Here is a 15730-nt window from a genome sequence, read left to right on the forward strand (position 1 = left end):
ATGAAACTCTTTTCACCTTCTAACTATCTCTGGAAATAATGTGCTTCATATAAAACACACAATGCTACCTCAGTGTGCTGTGCTAATGAGTCTTTTAATTAGTTCTATCTCTTAAGATGAAACAGATTTTTTTAATGATCGTCTGAGAAAGACAGCAGGGTTCAGATTGTATATTTGCTTTGCAAGGCCTTAGGAAGTTAAGAATCATTAGAGCGATGCTGATGCTGCTGGCACCCAACACCGCCCGTTTTCGGCTAAGGTCACGTGACCTTCTCTGTGTGAATAGCTTTTGTGTGGCGAGCAAGGGGTCCCATCTTTGGTTGCTCTTTGACCCAGATATGATCTAATGGACAAGGGAAGTTTAGACAGCGAAGAACTGAATGGTGGCCGTGGTCTTCTCAAATCCCTTCAACTGTGTTCCCAGCTAAGCTGTGCCTGCGGGCCCGGTGGACGACCTCCAGCAGATGAATTTGCAAAGCAAGTAACAGCCTACAAATGCCACTTGAAGCCATTTGTTATGACTGTGTATGGCTTTCAGAAATTACACTGCCAACTTCAGTCTGCCAACATTCCGTTCTTGGTTGATAATGAAATTCCTCTGGCTCTGGAATCCTATTGTGTGCGCTCCAAATGCAGACTGTATTTAATATTACAGATACCAGTGAAACTCAGCAGTATGTCATCATGTCCCTAACATCAGCAGTGCCTTAAATACATTACATGGCCTTAGAAGCCCTCTGCTGGTCAAAGTTGAGGTCTATGGTTGTGGTGTTGTTGAATGGTAATTATGATAAGATTGGTTTATTTTATTTACATAAAGAGTGTGCTAACTGTTGTTCCTCATAAAACATTACGTTTTATACCTAATTCAGGACTGTGGTGTGCTGGCGGGATGGAGAGATGTAGCCCCATTGATTGTATTGGGATCAATGCTCCCATTTACTGTCTAACTGATTTTTTTTTTCTTTAATTATGTAGGGTGTCGATGGCATTTATCCAATCACCCCAGGCCTGCTGAGTGCATTCCCAGTGAGGTGAAAATCTTTACAATTAGTACATTTAGTGTCACAGGCAACGACTAATACTCAAACGCCCTTGGGCTGGAAGAAAGGGAACACAATATAGACACGGTCCAAGATCTTCTCAAGACATAAATACAACACTTTACAAGATGTTTACATTTCAGTATTTTTTGCAATACTACAGATTTTATCAGAATAACAGAAGTGAAATGGAAGGAAGGAAATTAATTGGAACCTAAATGATAGTTTGTTGTTTCAATGACTGCATAAAACCTCAATTATTTGATTCCAACATACGCAAATAGGGTTGAAGTAAATACACTACCGTTCAAAAGTCACTATGTTTTTTATGCTTTTGAAAGGTCTTCTGCTCTCCATTTATAATCAAAAATAAAATACTGTGACATATTACAATTTAAAAGAACTTTCCTATTTTAAAATGTAATTTAGTGGCAAAGCTGAATTTTCAACCATTACTCCAGTTAGAAATCATTGTAATATGCTGATTGGTTTGACTTTAATGCGTCTTTGCTGAATAAAAGTATTAATTTAAAAAAAATATGAGCCAACTGACTTTTGAACGGTAGTTTATGTCAGTGTGATTAATCAAATGTAGGAAGGTTTTTCTTAATATTGGAAGGTTTTGATATGCCGTTTCACAGCGAGTTATGTATTTCATATGTTTTAAAGCATTGTTTGTCTGTGTTTGCTGCTGCTTTCTTTGACAAATTTCTTATTTTGAATTATTCATTTTCAACATCTTTATATGTGACCCTGGACCACAAAACCAGTCTTAAGTCGCTGGTGTATATTTGTAGCAATAGCCAAAAATACATTGTATGTGGGCCAAAATTATAGATTTTTCTTTTATGCCAAAAATTATTAGGACATTAATTAAAGATCATGTTCCATGAAGTTATTTTGTAAATTTTCTACCGTAAATATATCAAAACTTAATTTTTGATTAGTAATTTGCATTTCTAAGAACTTCATTTGGACAACTGTAAAGGTGATTTTCTCGATATTTAGATTTTTGTTCACCCTCAGATTCCAGATTTTCAAATAGTTGTATCTCAGCCAAATATTGTCCTATCCTATCCTACTTTATTCCGCTTTCAGGTGATGTATAAATCTCAATTTAAAAAATTGACCCTTATGACTGGTTTTGTGGTCCAGGGTCACATATGTTTTACTGTTGTAAAAGGTTTGCACTATTGCTGTTGTACTGAATATGAGAAGACTGCGATATTATAACAGTCATGCATGTATGTTGTATGCTTTTCAGAGACAGCAGTTTGAAGAGCTTTCATCTGGCAAGAACAGCAGTCTTGATTTGAAAGCACATTTCTCCTCTATGGTGCTCAAGTTATTCTCTTGTGAGATAACAATCACATTACCAGCACTTAAACTACATCAAACACTGCATTTACATTAAGCAGTGAGTCAGAATTGGCGCCTTCCCTCTGTGACCCATATCTGCAGTCAGACGTTCTGCCAGACGGACCACAGTGTGCCTAAAGTGATGCTGTAGGCCAACACGGTGAGCAGGTAGACTCGGAACAGCAGGACGTCCAGCACATACCCAACCTGCAGCCATTCCTTAGCAATCTCCCTGCTCTCATCCTTCTTCTCCAGGAACTGGCGGATGGTGGTGATCTCGCGCAGGATGCCGTCCATGACGGGAGACCCGTTGTCCCGCGTGGACAGCCCCAAACCCAGGTTTCTCCCAGAGTCTCTGGATCCCTCGCAGCTGTGATGGTTGCAGTGGACTGCTTAAAGAATCAAAGGTCAATTTCAGAGCTTGTTTCCACCACCTAGAGCACATTTGCTAAGCTCCACCCACTTTGGTACTGTTGCCATGTCAAACTTTACTGATGTAGCAGATGGCAACAGTTGCTATGGTAGGATTGGTCAGTAATGTTAAAGGCGAGGCTTAGTGAAGGGTCAGTTACCTGTGTTCATGTTGTTTTCTTTGTAGAGCGGTAGGTCAGATCCCTGCGAGAGGATCGAGCAGACCTTCTTGTTGCGAATGCAGAGCAACACCGTGGCCTTCTCCAGCACCAGGTGTTTGACCCACTGGGGCACACGAGACTGCAGATCCTGCTTATGCACCAGCCTCACGATCAAAACAGACTCGGTCAGGCTGATGACCAGCAGCGCCATGCATACCACAAAGTATACACCTACACTCAAATACACAGACATAACATACACTTACATTCAACATTTCCTCTTATTTGTATAGTCTTTCTGAGCAAAGCATACTATTACTGGAGAGAAACAGAGAATTTAAATTTTCAAAATCAATTTTGGGGTTGGTAAGATTTTTACAATGTTTTCCAAAGATTTTTAGATATCACTGTCATCAAGTCTGCATTTATTTAAACAAAAATAGCCAAAACTAAAATATTAAAACTATTTAGTTAATCTGTTTAAAATGGCATTTATTCTTGTGATGGCAAAGCTGAATATTCAGCAGCCATTACTCTAGTCTTTAGTGTGATCCTTCAGAAATCATTCTAATATGCTGATTTGGTGCTCAAGAAACATTTCTGATTTTTATCAATGTTGAAAACAGTTGTGCTGCTGCTGCCTAATATTTAGATAATTTTTTCAGGATTTGTTGATGAATAAAATCTATCACTTATGATCAGTTTTATGCATCCTTACTGAATAAAATAAATTTATTTAAAAAAAAATTAAATCTTGCTGACGGCAAACATTAGAGAGGTGTATAATAACTGATTTAATAATTTTAAACACTAGATAGAAGGAAGTGCTGATAAAAAAAGATGATCATCTATTCAGTCACGTAATCAATGACACAAATTTGCTTACTTGATTAGTGACCTAGAAATAGTGTAGAATTTTACATAACTCATAATTCATTTTTTTGTTCATAATGTTTCTCTGTTGTAATTTTTTCAAAATCCTAAAGCATTTATTCCCAGGTTTAAATTAGATTTTGAATCCCAGATTTCCACTGTATATATTTCTGCTAACTGTTTCAGCATGATAATATTGCTGAGTTACCCAGAGATCATGCATTTTTGTTATTTTTCTGTATTGTTGTATTCTGTATTTACTTTTGTTGAGATATTATTGAGATCTTATTTCTCTCAATACCTTTCTTAAGAAAACCCAACAAAAAAAATGCAAGCCCTCTGTAGTCTTTAATGTGTTTGAAAGCATTAGTTTTGCAATCGCATTCGAACTTGAAACCACTGTAGTGATCTCCTTATCTCTCAAATTAATCAGCGCTGTGTATTTCCGCACAAGCTTCCTCAAGGTGTGGTTCCATATTGAAAATCAATGGATATGTTGATTGACTTCAGTTGAAATGCTCAAGAAATGTCTTGTTTTTTGCCTTCTGACTGCGCAGGAGCATCAGAAGTGCGGCCAGCTGAGAGGAAACTGTACTGGATCAGACCACTTGCTACAAATAAAAAAACCTCTTTATCTAAGGACATTTAATAATGTCTAGATGCAGTATACTACATTACATGTCACCTCTCACACACAATAATAATCTTCAGGAATCAGGAAATAAAGAATGAATGACTTGCATCAGGTCATGTTCTATGAATCAGAAAGACCTCATTACCAATGAGAGGGGTCCCTATGGCAGTCGCTGGCAGTGTGTCAGAGACGATGATGAGAAAGACAGAATAGCCCAAGAGCAGGGTGATCTTGAAGGATACTCTCTCTCCGCTGTCTGGTGGCAAGTAGAATCCAACGATGTCCATCACCATCAGAAATACACTGGGCAACAGGAGGCTGACTGTGTAGAACAGAGGTCTGCGTCGGATCACAACCTGACGATAAAAGAAAGAGATGCCTTTCATTGTTGAAATAATGTTGATCTTTCTCACTTTGTTTTTACTTCACTTAGTACTAATTTAAAACTGCTTTCTAAAAGAAATGTGACCAGACCATGTGCATTTAGTGGTGCACTACTATTCAAAACTTTGGGGTCAATAATTTTTTGAATGAGCTCAAGTTTGCATTTTTTAAAATCAAAAATATGTTAATGGTGTGAAATATTACAATTTAATATAACTTCACTATTTTAATGAAATTTAAAATGTAATTTATTCCTGTGAAGACAAGAATTTTCAGCAGTCGTTACTCCAATCTTCAATGTCACATGATCATTCATAAATCATTTAATATGCTGATCTTATTATCAATGTTACTATTTTTGTGGAAACTGATGAATAGAAACAACTTTTATTTTAATAGAAATCTTTTGTAACATTATTAACGTTTTTACTGTCACTTTTGATCATGTATGCAGAGTATGTTTACACCAAATTATTCATGTATTTTAATACCAAGAAATGTTGGAACATTGCAGATGCTGATGCAATAACCTCATTTTTAATTGGTTAAATTGTTGGGGTTATAGCTCACTGTTACACAACAATCAATGATAATACAAAGCTAATGCAATTATGTTTAATGTAGTCAGTAAGACTTTAGTCTGTCCTAACTGCAAAAAGCTTTTATTTGTATCCCTGACATTTTTCATTTGCAAATGCTAATGTGTGCCATGGCTTAATTTGGCATTATTACGTTACTCACATGGAACTTCATTTCGGCATAGTAATCATCATTATCTATGCTGAACTCTTTGTATGTGGAGAGGACGTGAAGCAGCTCCCATTCTCCCTGGTTCATGAACACACTCTTGTCGTTCATTACTTCCTCAGGGGTTCTCATTAGTGTGATGTTGATGTCTTTAGCTACGGGATGAGATCAGGTTAAAGGTCAGTTCGTTCAGCTTTCAGGAAAAGCAATGCTGTCCTCGAATCGTTTCTGAAATGCTAAAATTCCAGGGCATCCTTATTTCTGCTATGTGTTGTTTTTGGAAAAACAACTTTATGCTTGTCTGTATTTTATTAAGCTTCCATGCTTCGGTTTCATGAATGATTTAAGATAGATCACGTCTCTCAAAATCCTTTTAGACTTGGATTCTGTGTGTAGAATGTATCTCCATTTTGTCACTGATGACTGAATGATCTCTCTCAAGCCCAATGAAATGCGTTTACTTACTTGTGTGTAGCCAGCTCTGGAAAGTTAGGCTACATTTTTGGACATCATAAGGAAAGTTGTAGATGTTGAGGGAGCAGGCGGTCACCACCTGTATAGGCTTATAGTTGCGAACAAGCCCAGTATAGCCTACATAGACATAAGGAATTTCAGGAGACTTTCCTACATCCACACTGCAGAGGACAGAGAGAGGGAGCAAGCAGGCAAAAGAGTTCAATAATTCTACCATTAACGTCTCAATTATCTCATTATGTCAAGTCTACTCACAATTCATTGATGAGAATATCTGGAACCCAGATGTTGGCAGTGGGAATGGATATCTGTTTAACGTCATCAAATTCTTCTGGATCCCATGCAAGGAACTCATCTATCCATTGCTTTTGAGGTAAGAGAAATGTCAAGCACACTGTGAAAACCTATTAAGTCTCAATTAAGTATAGCAAGTAACTGTTCTTGTTTAATTTAGAGATGTAGCCTAATAAACGAATCTCTTAAGGAATCCGACTCCTAAAACTGGCTCTTGAGAGTCATTCATTGGGAAATCAAACGGCGTTGTGTTTGTTTCATTAAGAAGAAAAGACTCATTTGTTTGGCATTCAAACTACAATAGTGTTAACGAGCATTACTGATACACAAAAGAAGAACCGGCTCGAATGAGTCATTTGTTCGGGAATCGAAATATACGCTCATCGCGTTGTATGTTTTTCATACACTAAAAATTGTCTGCTCATAAGAGTCAAACGAATACTTCGCACTACAGGTTGTTGCTTCATAAAATAAAAAAACCCAGGAGCACTGTATGTTCATCGTTCAATAAAAAGAACCGGCTCACAAGAGTCATTCATTCGTCAAACGGACTAGTTTGCACCGCACGTTCTTGATTCACTAGACCCAGCTCATAAGTTTTATTTGTATCCCTGATATTTTTCGTTCAGGAATCGGATCTAATATTAAATTAATCTTAAATATTTTCCACCAACATACCTGTCGGTACCACACATATGTTGTCAAGACCTGGTTCTTCTCATCCTGTGTGGCAGAGAAATATATACAAAAGGATAAATGCAAAAAGTCTTAATCAACAGACAGTTAGTTTACATATTTAATAGACTTTTGAGACCTCTACCCACCACATTAAGAATCGCATAAACCATTAGGTCAATAGCCACCGTCGTTGACTGCCTCCAGTCGCGCACTGGTCGAACTCCTTTCTTATATCCGGCACTTAAAAACTCATTTAGTCGAACCAGAGTGGCATTGGCGAAACGCCCAGTATTATTGCCCAGCTTCTTCACTACACCGAGACAAAAGAATAGCCACTTATCACGTTCACTTCATTCAGCTTTAGCATTAAAAAGTTGTCAGATACACGTGAATGCATATTAATGAATTTGTAGCAATATTGATGGCGTCTCAAAACCTAAAGAATGCACCTATGATGAACAAAAATGCTGTCAAAGTTGGCCGCTCACTAGGTTTTGAGACACAGCCCTTGAGTCTTGAGGTCGTTTAATGTGAATGTACAGCGCTTGTTCGTTTGAAAGCTCAAATGCAGGTTGTTGATATAACCAAAATCAAAAATGAAGCATAAGAAATATTACCTGAGCAAGTCACCATAGCCCCATACATGCAAACGCAGAGAGCTGTCCAGAGTGCTGAACGTTTCATTGTGCTGAGCTGTTTAGCGTTGCTCTGGGTTCTTCTCGCAGGGTTCTAGCCTGGGGCTGCTTCCTTCCAGTGATGCTCCATAAGCGCTCGGACTGTGTCATTACAGCACTTAGTCCACCCTCCCTCCCTCTTCTGTATGATCATCCCACTGCTTAGGCAGGTTCAAAGCACTTCAGTTTGTCCCAAGAGACACAGCGGATAGAATTAACTAGGCCTATACAAGCATGACAAGCATTGTGTAAAAGCTAGATACAGAATACAAATTCTTCTAAACATTGTACTGCAATAACTTTTTTTCACAATTATTTTGTAAACAGCTTGTTCTATTAGGCCTTATTATCATGTAAAAAATTGAGCATGGAGTTATTTATTTGTTTAAGATTTTAAATATAACAGGATAAACAACATAAACATTGACAAATGTTTTCTGAACTGATAATACTAGTGTTTTTCCCCTCGCAGTAACTAAACAGCGGACGGCACATGAACTACAGCTACCTTTGACATTTCATGGGTCATATTTCACCATGAAGTTCAAGTCAATTTCCATGAGCACTTAGACTACTACATTAAACTGTGATCTAATACTTCACCCAGCCATGATGAGACTTAATTAGCCCGGCAATAGGCAGGTGATTAGATTTGCGTCAGGAAAATATTATCAGAATTTTGATGAGGAATTGAATTAGGTGTTTTTTTTCTGACTGAACTGGCAGCTCTGAGAAGCGATGTAATGAAAATGTACTATAATGATACTGACGTGAAGGTGATTGTGGTTTATTTCTCGGTTAGGAAATTGGAGCTTGATATATGATAATGTTACAGTACAGGGAGGGGCATATAAACGCAAGTTCTTCATTCTCATTATATGTTATGTGTAATTTTTCAAAGAATGCTCCATAATCTGGCCCTTAAAATGACATTTGTTTGTGTAAACAATGTAGTAAAATCGATTCCGACATATTAAATAATTTTCCATGTTTGAATTTAATAAAACCAGTTAATTTAGTTAAAAGTGGATTTTGATTACCTAGTACAACAGTTTTACAGTAGCATGGTTTTTATTAAATGTTTTATTTATTCAGGACATAAAATATTTGTCTTAAGTTTTAGCAAAACAAAATCTCAAAACAATACAACTTATTTTGCAAAGCACTATTTATTTTAGCATGTTGATGTTCAACAGTATAATTTATAATTTACAGTATTATTTTGTTGTTGATTCCATGTACTTGCTTTGCGAATCAAAAAAATCTAAAGTTATAGAAAAAGAAATGTAAGTTAAAGTCACAGCATCTTAGATTCTACATTGCGTTAAAAAATTTAATCTCCACTTGAACATATACTATTAAAAATAGATACTATTGCCATACCTTTTTAGAGTATTAACATACAATGCAACCTCCATGTTTATGAATAGGGGTTTATTTCAGTGAGACAGTCCCTTATCATCAAGTGCTACAATTAAAATAAAACATCTGAGTGTTATTAGAAAAGAAGAGAAGCATGGAAGAGAAAGACAATATTCAAACATAAATTTGCACATTAACTTATTTTCTTAATTCTATGGCAAACAGTCACATACAGCATGAAGACACCTTGCTCGCAGCTAGTCATTATGATTTTTAATTACTGAAAGTAAGTTTAACCATGTTTTACAATTAAGGACTCCACCTATATAAATTTCGTTAGGCAAACTGGGCTCATTTTTTGTTATAGAGTCAATCTACATAAGAAAATCTGGATTAATGTGAATAGTAGGTATTAAATGTAATTAATTATATTTTAAAACTGAAACTGCAGTTGTGAAATCTGTCGCTTTGTTTTAACTTTCTCCATCCCCTCTAGTTTTTTGTTTTGTCCTTCTCTTCTCATTACACCTCTTTTCCCCGACCACCTCCTTCAGACTTTCAGGCAGAGCTCCAGACTCCCCAGAGCAGCAGTAGAGTCATGACATAGATGAGCATAATTAGCAGGTACACACAGAAGAGGAGCTTGTCCACTTTCAGGCACAGTTCCACCCAGTAAGACTGTGAACTGCCCTCATTGTCCTCCTCCTGAAGGTACAGTCTGAGAGACACCACCTCCTGCAGGACCTTCTCCAGTGGAGAGTCATTGTTTGAGACTTCTGTCAGGGAGAACAGGTGAGGGAGAGAGATCAAACTCGAAGCCTGAATCAGAGAGAGAACACAATTATTATGTGTCATGGTATTCTCATGAATGGCGGCAGAGACTGACACGGAAGAGAAAAAATAGTTGAAAAAAGACATTATTTTTGTTTTCTCTGCGCATAAAAATCATTCTCGTAGCTTCATAAAATTATGGTTGAACCACTGATGTCACATGGACTATTTTAACAATGTCCTTACTACCTTTCTGGGCCTTGAACCTTAGTTGCGTTGCTGTCTATTCAGGGTCAGAAAGCTCTCGGATTTCATAAAAAATATCTTAATTTGTCTATTTAAATGTCTTATGTCTACAGAATCCAGTGACTGACCAACCAGCATTATTCTTACGAGCTGTGTAATAATTAATGATATTATGAAATTACCTTTTTTTAAGATTTATTTTTGGCATTTTCACCTTTTATTATGATAGGACAGATCAGAACTGACAGGAAGCGAAGTGGGAGAGAGAGGGGGCAGGATCAGGAAATGTCCTCCTTTTGAGTCAGAATTTGAACTCAGGATGCCCGTAGTGCAACGCCGCAATAAACTATTGGGCAATGCTAATGAATGTTTGTCTATAACTCATTTTATTTAAACGTTTTAAACTGTATTAGTATATGCATTAATTAACAAATGAATGGACATGGTAAAACATTGTTCCTAACTAATTTCAAAGTATAGAATCCTATTGTATAAATAGATCATATTTTCTCTCCTACCTCCAGACTGCTCCATATCATCCAGTGTCTTCATCGACTTGAAAGCGCTCTCAATAAAGCTCTGATCCATTGAGCCGTATTTGTCTAGTAAGCAAGCAGACATGGACATCTCCTTGACCTCCTTCTCACTGTAATGCAAAAGCTTCACTACGAAAATGGACATCGCCAAACTCAGCACCAGCAGCGCCATGCAGACAGCGAAGAAGGCCCCTGTGGCAAAAAGAGCAGACATTATTGTCAGTAAGGTGAGGTTGCTGTCCATCAAGAATATTGTTAATAGGTGAACATGTAATTAGGAGGAGCTCTAGCTGTACTATACCAATGAGGGGTGTTTTAATAGCGGTAGCAGGGATTTCATCCATCAGATTGACTCTGATTACAGTGTAGCCCAAGAGAATGCTGGTCTTGAAAGTGATGCGAGTGCCACTGTTTGGAGGCAGATAGAAGCTGGTGACATCCACCACCATGAAGAAGATGCTCGGGATGAGCAGACTTACCACGTACAGCAGGGGGCGCCTGCGGATCAGCACCTACAGAGAGAGACAGAAAGGCTGGAAATGAACGCTCTCTCTCTGGGTGATATTTATTCCATTACTTACCCTCAGAGAAATATGCTCACAGAGCAGTCTGAGATGGCTGTGTCTAAAGGGGAATTACATAACAAGCTTAAGCCTTCTCCCCATTTCCTGGATTTGCTAAATCAGTCCAATTTCTCATTCTAGAGCTGAAATTGTTTTCCCACACCTCAGCTCCCCCTGAGCACCCAGACTTGATTCTTGAGCGTCCTGATCAACCTCACTGCCACAGAGCTATTTCCTCTCGCTGCCCCTCATCTGGATCAGGACCATCCATTTCACTTTCCTTATTTAAGGCTGCTTAAGCTTCCACAGTACAACAAAAAGAGCAATTTCATACCGACTTAAACATGTTCCCCACCCATTTGGCCAATGAGTAAAAACACAAATATGGATCCCTAAATGGCTTTGGCAATGAGCCGCAGAGCAAAGGTAATCAAAGTACACAGCCGTTTCCACGGTGTGCGCATCTTAGTGGAACAGTGTGGATTGCCCACGAGCTTTGAGCTATTGGCCCATTCCTCCCACTGAACACGACGCTCATTGATAAAATGCCAGAAAGACAGTCTCATTATCATCATCCTTTCTGTGTGTTGTCTGCCGCTAAGCCTCATCTATTAGCTTTAGTGTGACTCCACTAACAGCTATGCAAAGGTTGGAGAAGGGTTGTGACACATGTCAGACTAACGTCAATACTCTAGCTAGCATGTCTGGCCTACTGTTACGTGCCTAATGTCTCAGTCAGGGTCCAAAATGAACATTTGTCAGACTTTAAATACAAGTCAAATTTGGCAGTGGCAAATTTTTTTTTAAATCTAAATATATTACAAATATTTTAATTTAATTTCAAATGAAAAGAAAATGCAATTCAATTCAAAATAAACAACAATATAATATGATATTTTTCAAAATAATAGAAAATAATTTAAAATTAAATTACATTTGATTTTGTGACCTGAGAAGTTGGGATCTGCTGAGGATAAACAGTTTGAAGAATGGATGGCTGGATGGATGGATGAATTCATTTCAAAGTTACAGTATAAAGGAAGTAGTAACAGATATTTTTGTTGTGACATACATCACAAGAGTACCACGATGTATGCGTGTGGTGCTGCTGACGCAGAAGCGTCATTCTGACGTAGAGCCTGGATGCGCTGCGCTTTGTTTTCAAGCAGAGGAATGCACACGCCTGCATCGTGAAACTCTCGTGAATGCTCATCAAAGACTGACACAGAAGAGAAGAAATTGTTGATTAAAGTCATTATTTTTGTTTTCTTTGCACACAAAAAGTATTCTTGTACCTTCATAAAATTACGGTTGAACCACTGATGTTACATGGACTATTTTAACAATGTCCTTGCTACCTTTCTGGGCCTTAAATGTATCAGTTACATTGCTGTCTATGCAGGGTCAGAAAGCTCTCGTTGTTCAACAAAAATATCTTATTTTGTGTTCCGAAGGTGAACGAAGGTCTTACGGGTTTGGAACGAGTAATTAATGACAGAGTTTTCATTTTTGGGTGAATTATCCCTATAAGCCTTCTGTTACACAGGAAGATCGTGTTAAGATGTTGTCACAAAATGTCAACTATATTACCATATACTTTACTAGATAAAGTCAAATATAAATATGTCCGACTTTGCATACAGTAAATTCACTTAAAACTATATAAATTATACAGCAAATCTCAGCTGTGCGATGATATCATTGCAAAATGCAAACTATGTTACTTATCACCTCTAATCTAAATTTGACTATAAGGTATAAAGATATCATGAAAATTGCTTTGAAAACTTGTGAAACGCACGAAACAGATAAAGCTGAAATTGAAAACTTGAAATGTAAAGCTGCCAGTGAATGTCATTTGTACTGAATGAATAAGTTCAGTATTAATCCTCACATTAAACTGAATCTGTGCGTAGTCTCTGTCCTCAAGATTCAGGGTCCAGTAGTGAGAAGGGACAGACAGCAGCTCCCATTCACCATTATTCATGAACTCTCTCGTATCATTGGCGATTTCCTCAGCAGGCCTCCACAAAGCTAAATCCACTTCATTCACTGCCAGAGAAACACATCAGCAGTTCATTGTGTTATTGTTCAATTAAGTGTTTATGTTGGCAGGTTTGTGAGGAGCTTATTTAAAATATGTCAGCTTTTAAAAGATTCTAACCAGGGCTGATCAAAAACACTCAGTAATCACAGCAACTCTCATTATACGGAGGCCATCTTGTGTACAAAGCACACGCTGTGTACGAGCGAGTAATTTACCTGAGTGGAGCCAGCTGCGAAAGGTCAGGGTGCAGCTCTGCTTGTCAAAGGGAAAGGCATAAATCTCCAGGTGACAGGCTGAGACCACCTGGATTGGTTTGTAGTTTTTTACTGTTCCTGAGCAGTTGACATAAACATATGGGATGACTGGGGATTTGCCAACATCGACGCTGGAGAGATAGGAAGACATATGATGCAATGAGAGTATAACTCGACAAAATTCATTTCCAGAACACAAAAGGAGCTTGTGATGCAGGCTGGAGAGATGCATCTATCATGTACATACAATTCACTTATGATGACATCAGGCACCCAGATGGCATCCGAGGACAGCGATATTTCAGTGATTCCATCAAACTCTTCAGGATCCCAAACAAGAAACTCATCGTTCCATATCTGAAACATTAGAGTAATGCGGTTTACTGTTACCTAGCAGGTCCCATGAGAAAGATTCAGATCGCTCAAATATCAGATTCCATGCATTTCAAAATCGGATTATTGTGTATGTGTTTCTTTGCTGGATCTGTCTTGTAAATATAGAATTAAATGTTTTTTATGAAACTTGCTCATTCATAGTATTCTTCTTTTATAGGAAAAAGACTTGTTTATGGGCACTCAGGTATAGTACTGATTAATTCACATACTGGTCTATTGATAATATTTAAAGTAAATGTTCAGGTAAAAGTCAAAAGACAACAGGTTTGATTCCAATAGGTTACAGTGCCAAAACATTTGAAAACAGCTACCATAAACAATCTGCATCAGACTAATTTGAATAAAGTATGTTAGCCATATACAATAATGCTGCTGTGTATTTAGTTATGAACTGTTACCACTAATTAGACAAATTAATTGATACCAACTTGGCGATACCAAATGCTGGTGGTCACTTTCTGAGTCTGTCCATCCTGTGAAAAGATGTGCAAATTTACTTTATTTTACTGACATGGAAACACACTTTAATAATTGTGCAATACATTTATTTAGTTAACAACTTCTAACAGGTAACATTCCTATGCAATGAAGTGAAGTGAAGTGAAGTGACATACTGCCAAGTATGGTGACCCATACTCGGAATTCGTGCTCTGCATTTAACCCATCCAACGTGCACACACACAGCAGTGAACACACACACACACACACACCCAGAGCAGTGGGCAGACATTTTATGCTGCGGCGCCCGGGGAGCAGTTGGGGGTTCAGTGCCTTGCTCAAGGGCACCTCAGTCATGGTATTGAGGGTGGAGAGAGCGCTGGACATTCACTCCCCCCACCTACAATCCCTGCCGGCCCGAGACTCGAACCCGCAACCTTTGGATTACGAGTCCGACTCTCTAACCATTACTTGTACTTGTAATATTGGTCATACAATAAACAATTTTTTATGTAAAGATTTTTTATAAGTAATTTATCTGAAGGTTGAAATGCGCTCACCACATCTAGGACAGACTGGATTATAAGGTCAATGTAAATGGTCGTTGGTTTGGTCCAGTTCTGGACAGGCCGGACTCCACATTTATATTTGCGAAGCAGTAACCTGGTGAGTTGGTTCAGAGCAGATCTCTTTGGTTTCTCTGGGACTAACTCAGCCTGTGGAATAACTGTACAGAAATGTTAATCAGTGCAGATTTTGCTTGACTTGGTTAAATTAGAATTATCAGTACAGTTTGGCAGCATATTGAAATCAGTCACATTCGTTCCATAGTATAAAATTCACAGTAAATGTCATTCACGCATAGGTTAAGTGGCTTTTTAAATAGTTTTAAAATGTTTATTTAATCATTTTGTTCCACTTTTTGTATATTAAATGTTAATGCAAACAGCATTAAAAGTTATGCAAAATACATAACTGAATGATTGTATAACAAGAAAAATCACTGGACTTACCTGACAGTAATAAAGATAGCAAAAGTACAGGACTCATCCTGACAATTAAGAAGAAAACTGCAAACAGATTCAAGTCGGTTTCCACTGCCTTTGTCCTAGCTTTTAAAATTTTACCCTATCACGAAGTGTGTTTTATTCCAGTAAAATGCTATGGAGCATCAGAGCGGTCGTTGTACACATGACTGCAACAAAAGCACAGCAGCAACATGCTCACCACTCTAGCAAATTGATTTTCCATTATGACGGTAAGAAGATCTGGATTTAGTGAATAGGATGTGTACTCTGACTGCTCAATTCATGGACCCTAAGCATAGAAAACTAGAACATAATGGGCTATAAAACATACATAATCATAATTCTACAATTATGTAT

General features: G+C 37.8%; 1 protein-coding gene and 1 pseudogene across 2 annotated transcripts; both read right to left on the bottom strand.

The window, feature by feature from the left end:
- Positions 1–2504: 2504 nt before the first annotated feature.
- On the bottom strand, positions 2505–7742 carry htr3a (5-hydroxytryptamine (serotonin) receptor 3A; the record flags this gene model as incomplete). The annotated part of the gene is made up of 9 exons (XM_079405252.1): positions 2505–2794; positions 2975–3205; positions 4627–4837; positions 5607–5767; positions 6078–6247; positions 6342–6451; positions 7059–7103; positions 7205–7368; positions 7676–7742. 9 exons carry the CDS (start codon positions 7740–7742, stop codon positions 2505–2507), a joined length of 1449 nt encoding a protein of 482 aa, XP_079261378.1.
- A 1910-nt stretch (positions 7743–9652) lies between these two features.
- LOC306862282 (5-hydroxytryptamine receptor 3A-like) lies at positions 9653–15596 on the bottom strand (annotated as a pseudogene). Its single transcript has 9 exons — positions 15573–15596; positions 14906–15061; positions 14336–14380; positions 13759–13868; positions 13473–13642; positions 13105–13262; positions 10949–11159; positions 10630–10839; positions 9653–9913 (listed from the first exon to the last, which is right to left on the bottom strand). The product of its transcript is annotated as a 5-hydroxytryptamine receptor 3A-like (transcript).
- Between the last annotated feature and the right edge of the window lie 134 nt (positions 15597–15730).

This window comes from Barbus barbus, assembly GCF_936440315.1.
Source record: "Barbus barbus genome assembly, chromosome: 43".
NCBI lineage: Eukaryota > Metazoa > Chordata > Actinopteri > Cypriniformes > Cyprinidae > Barbus > Barbus barbus.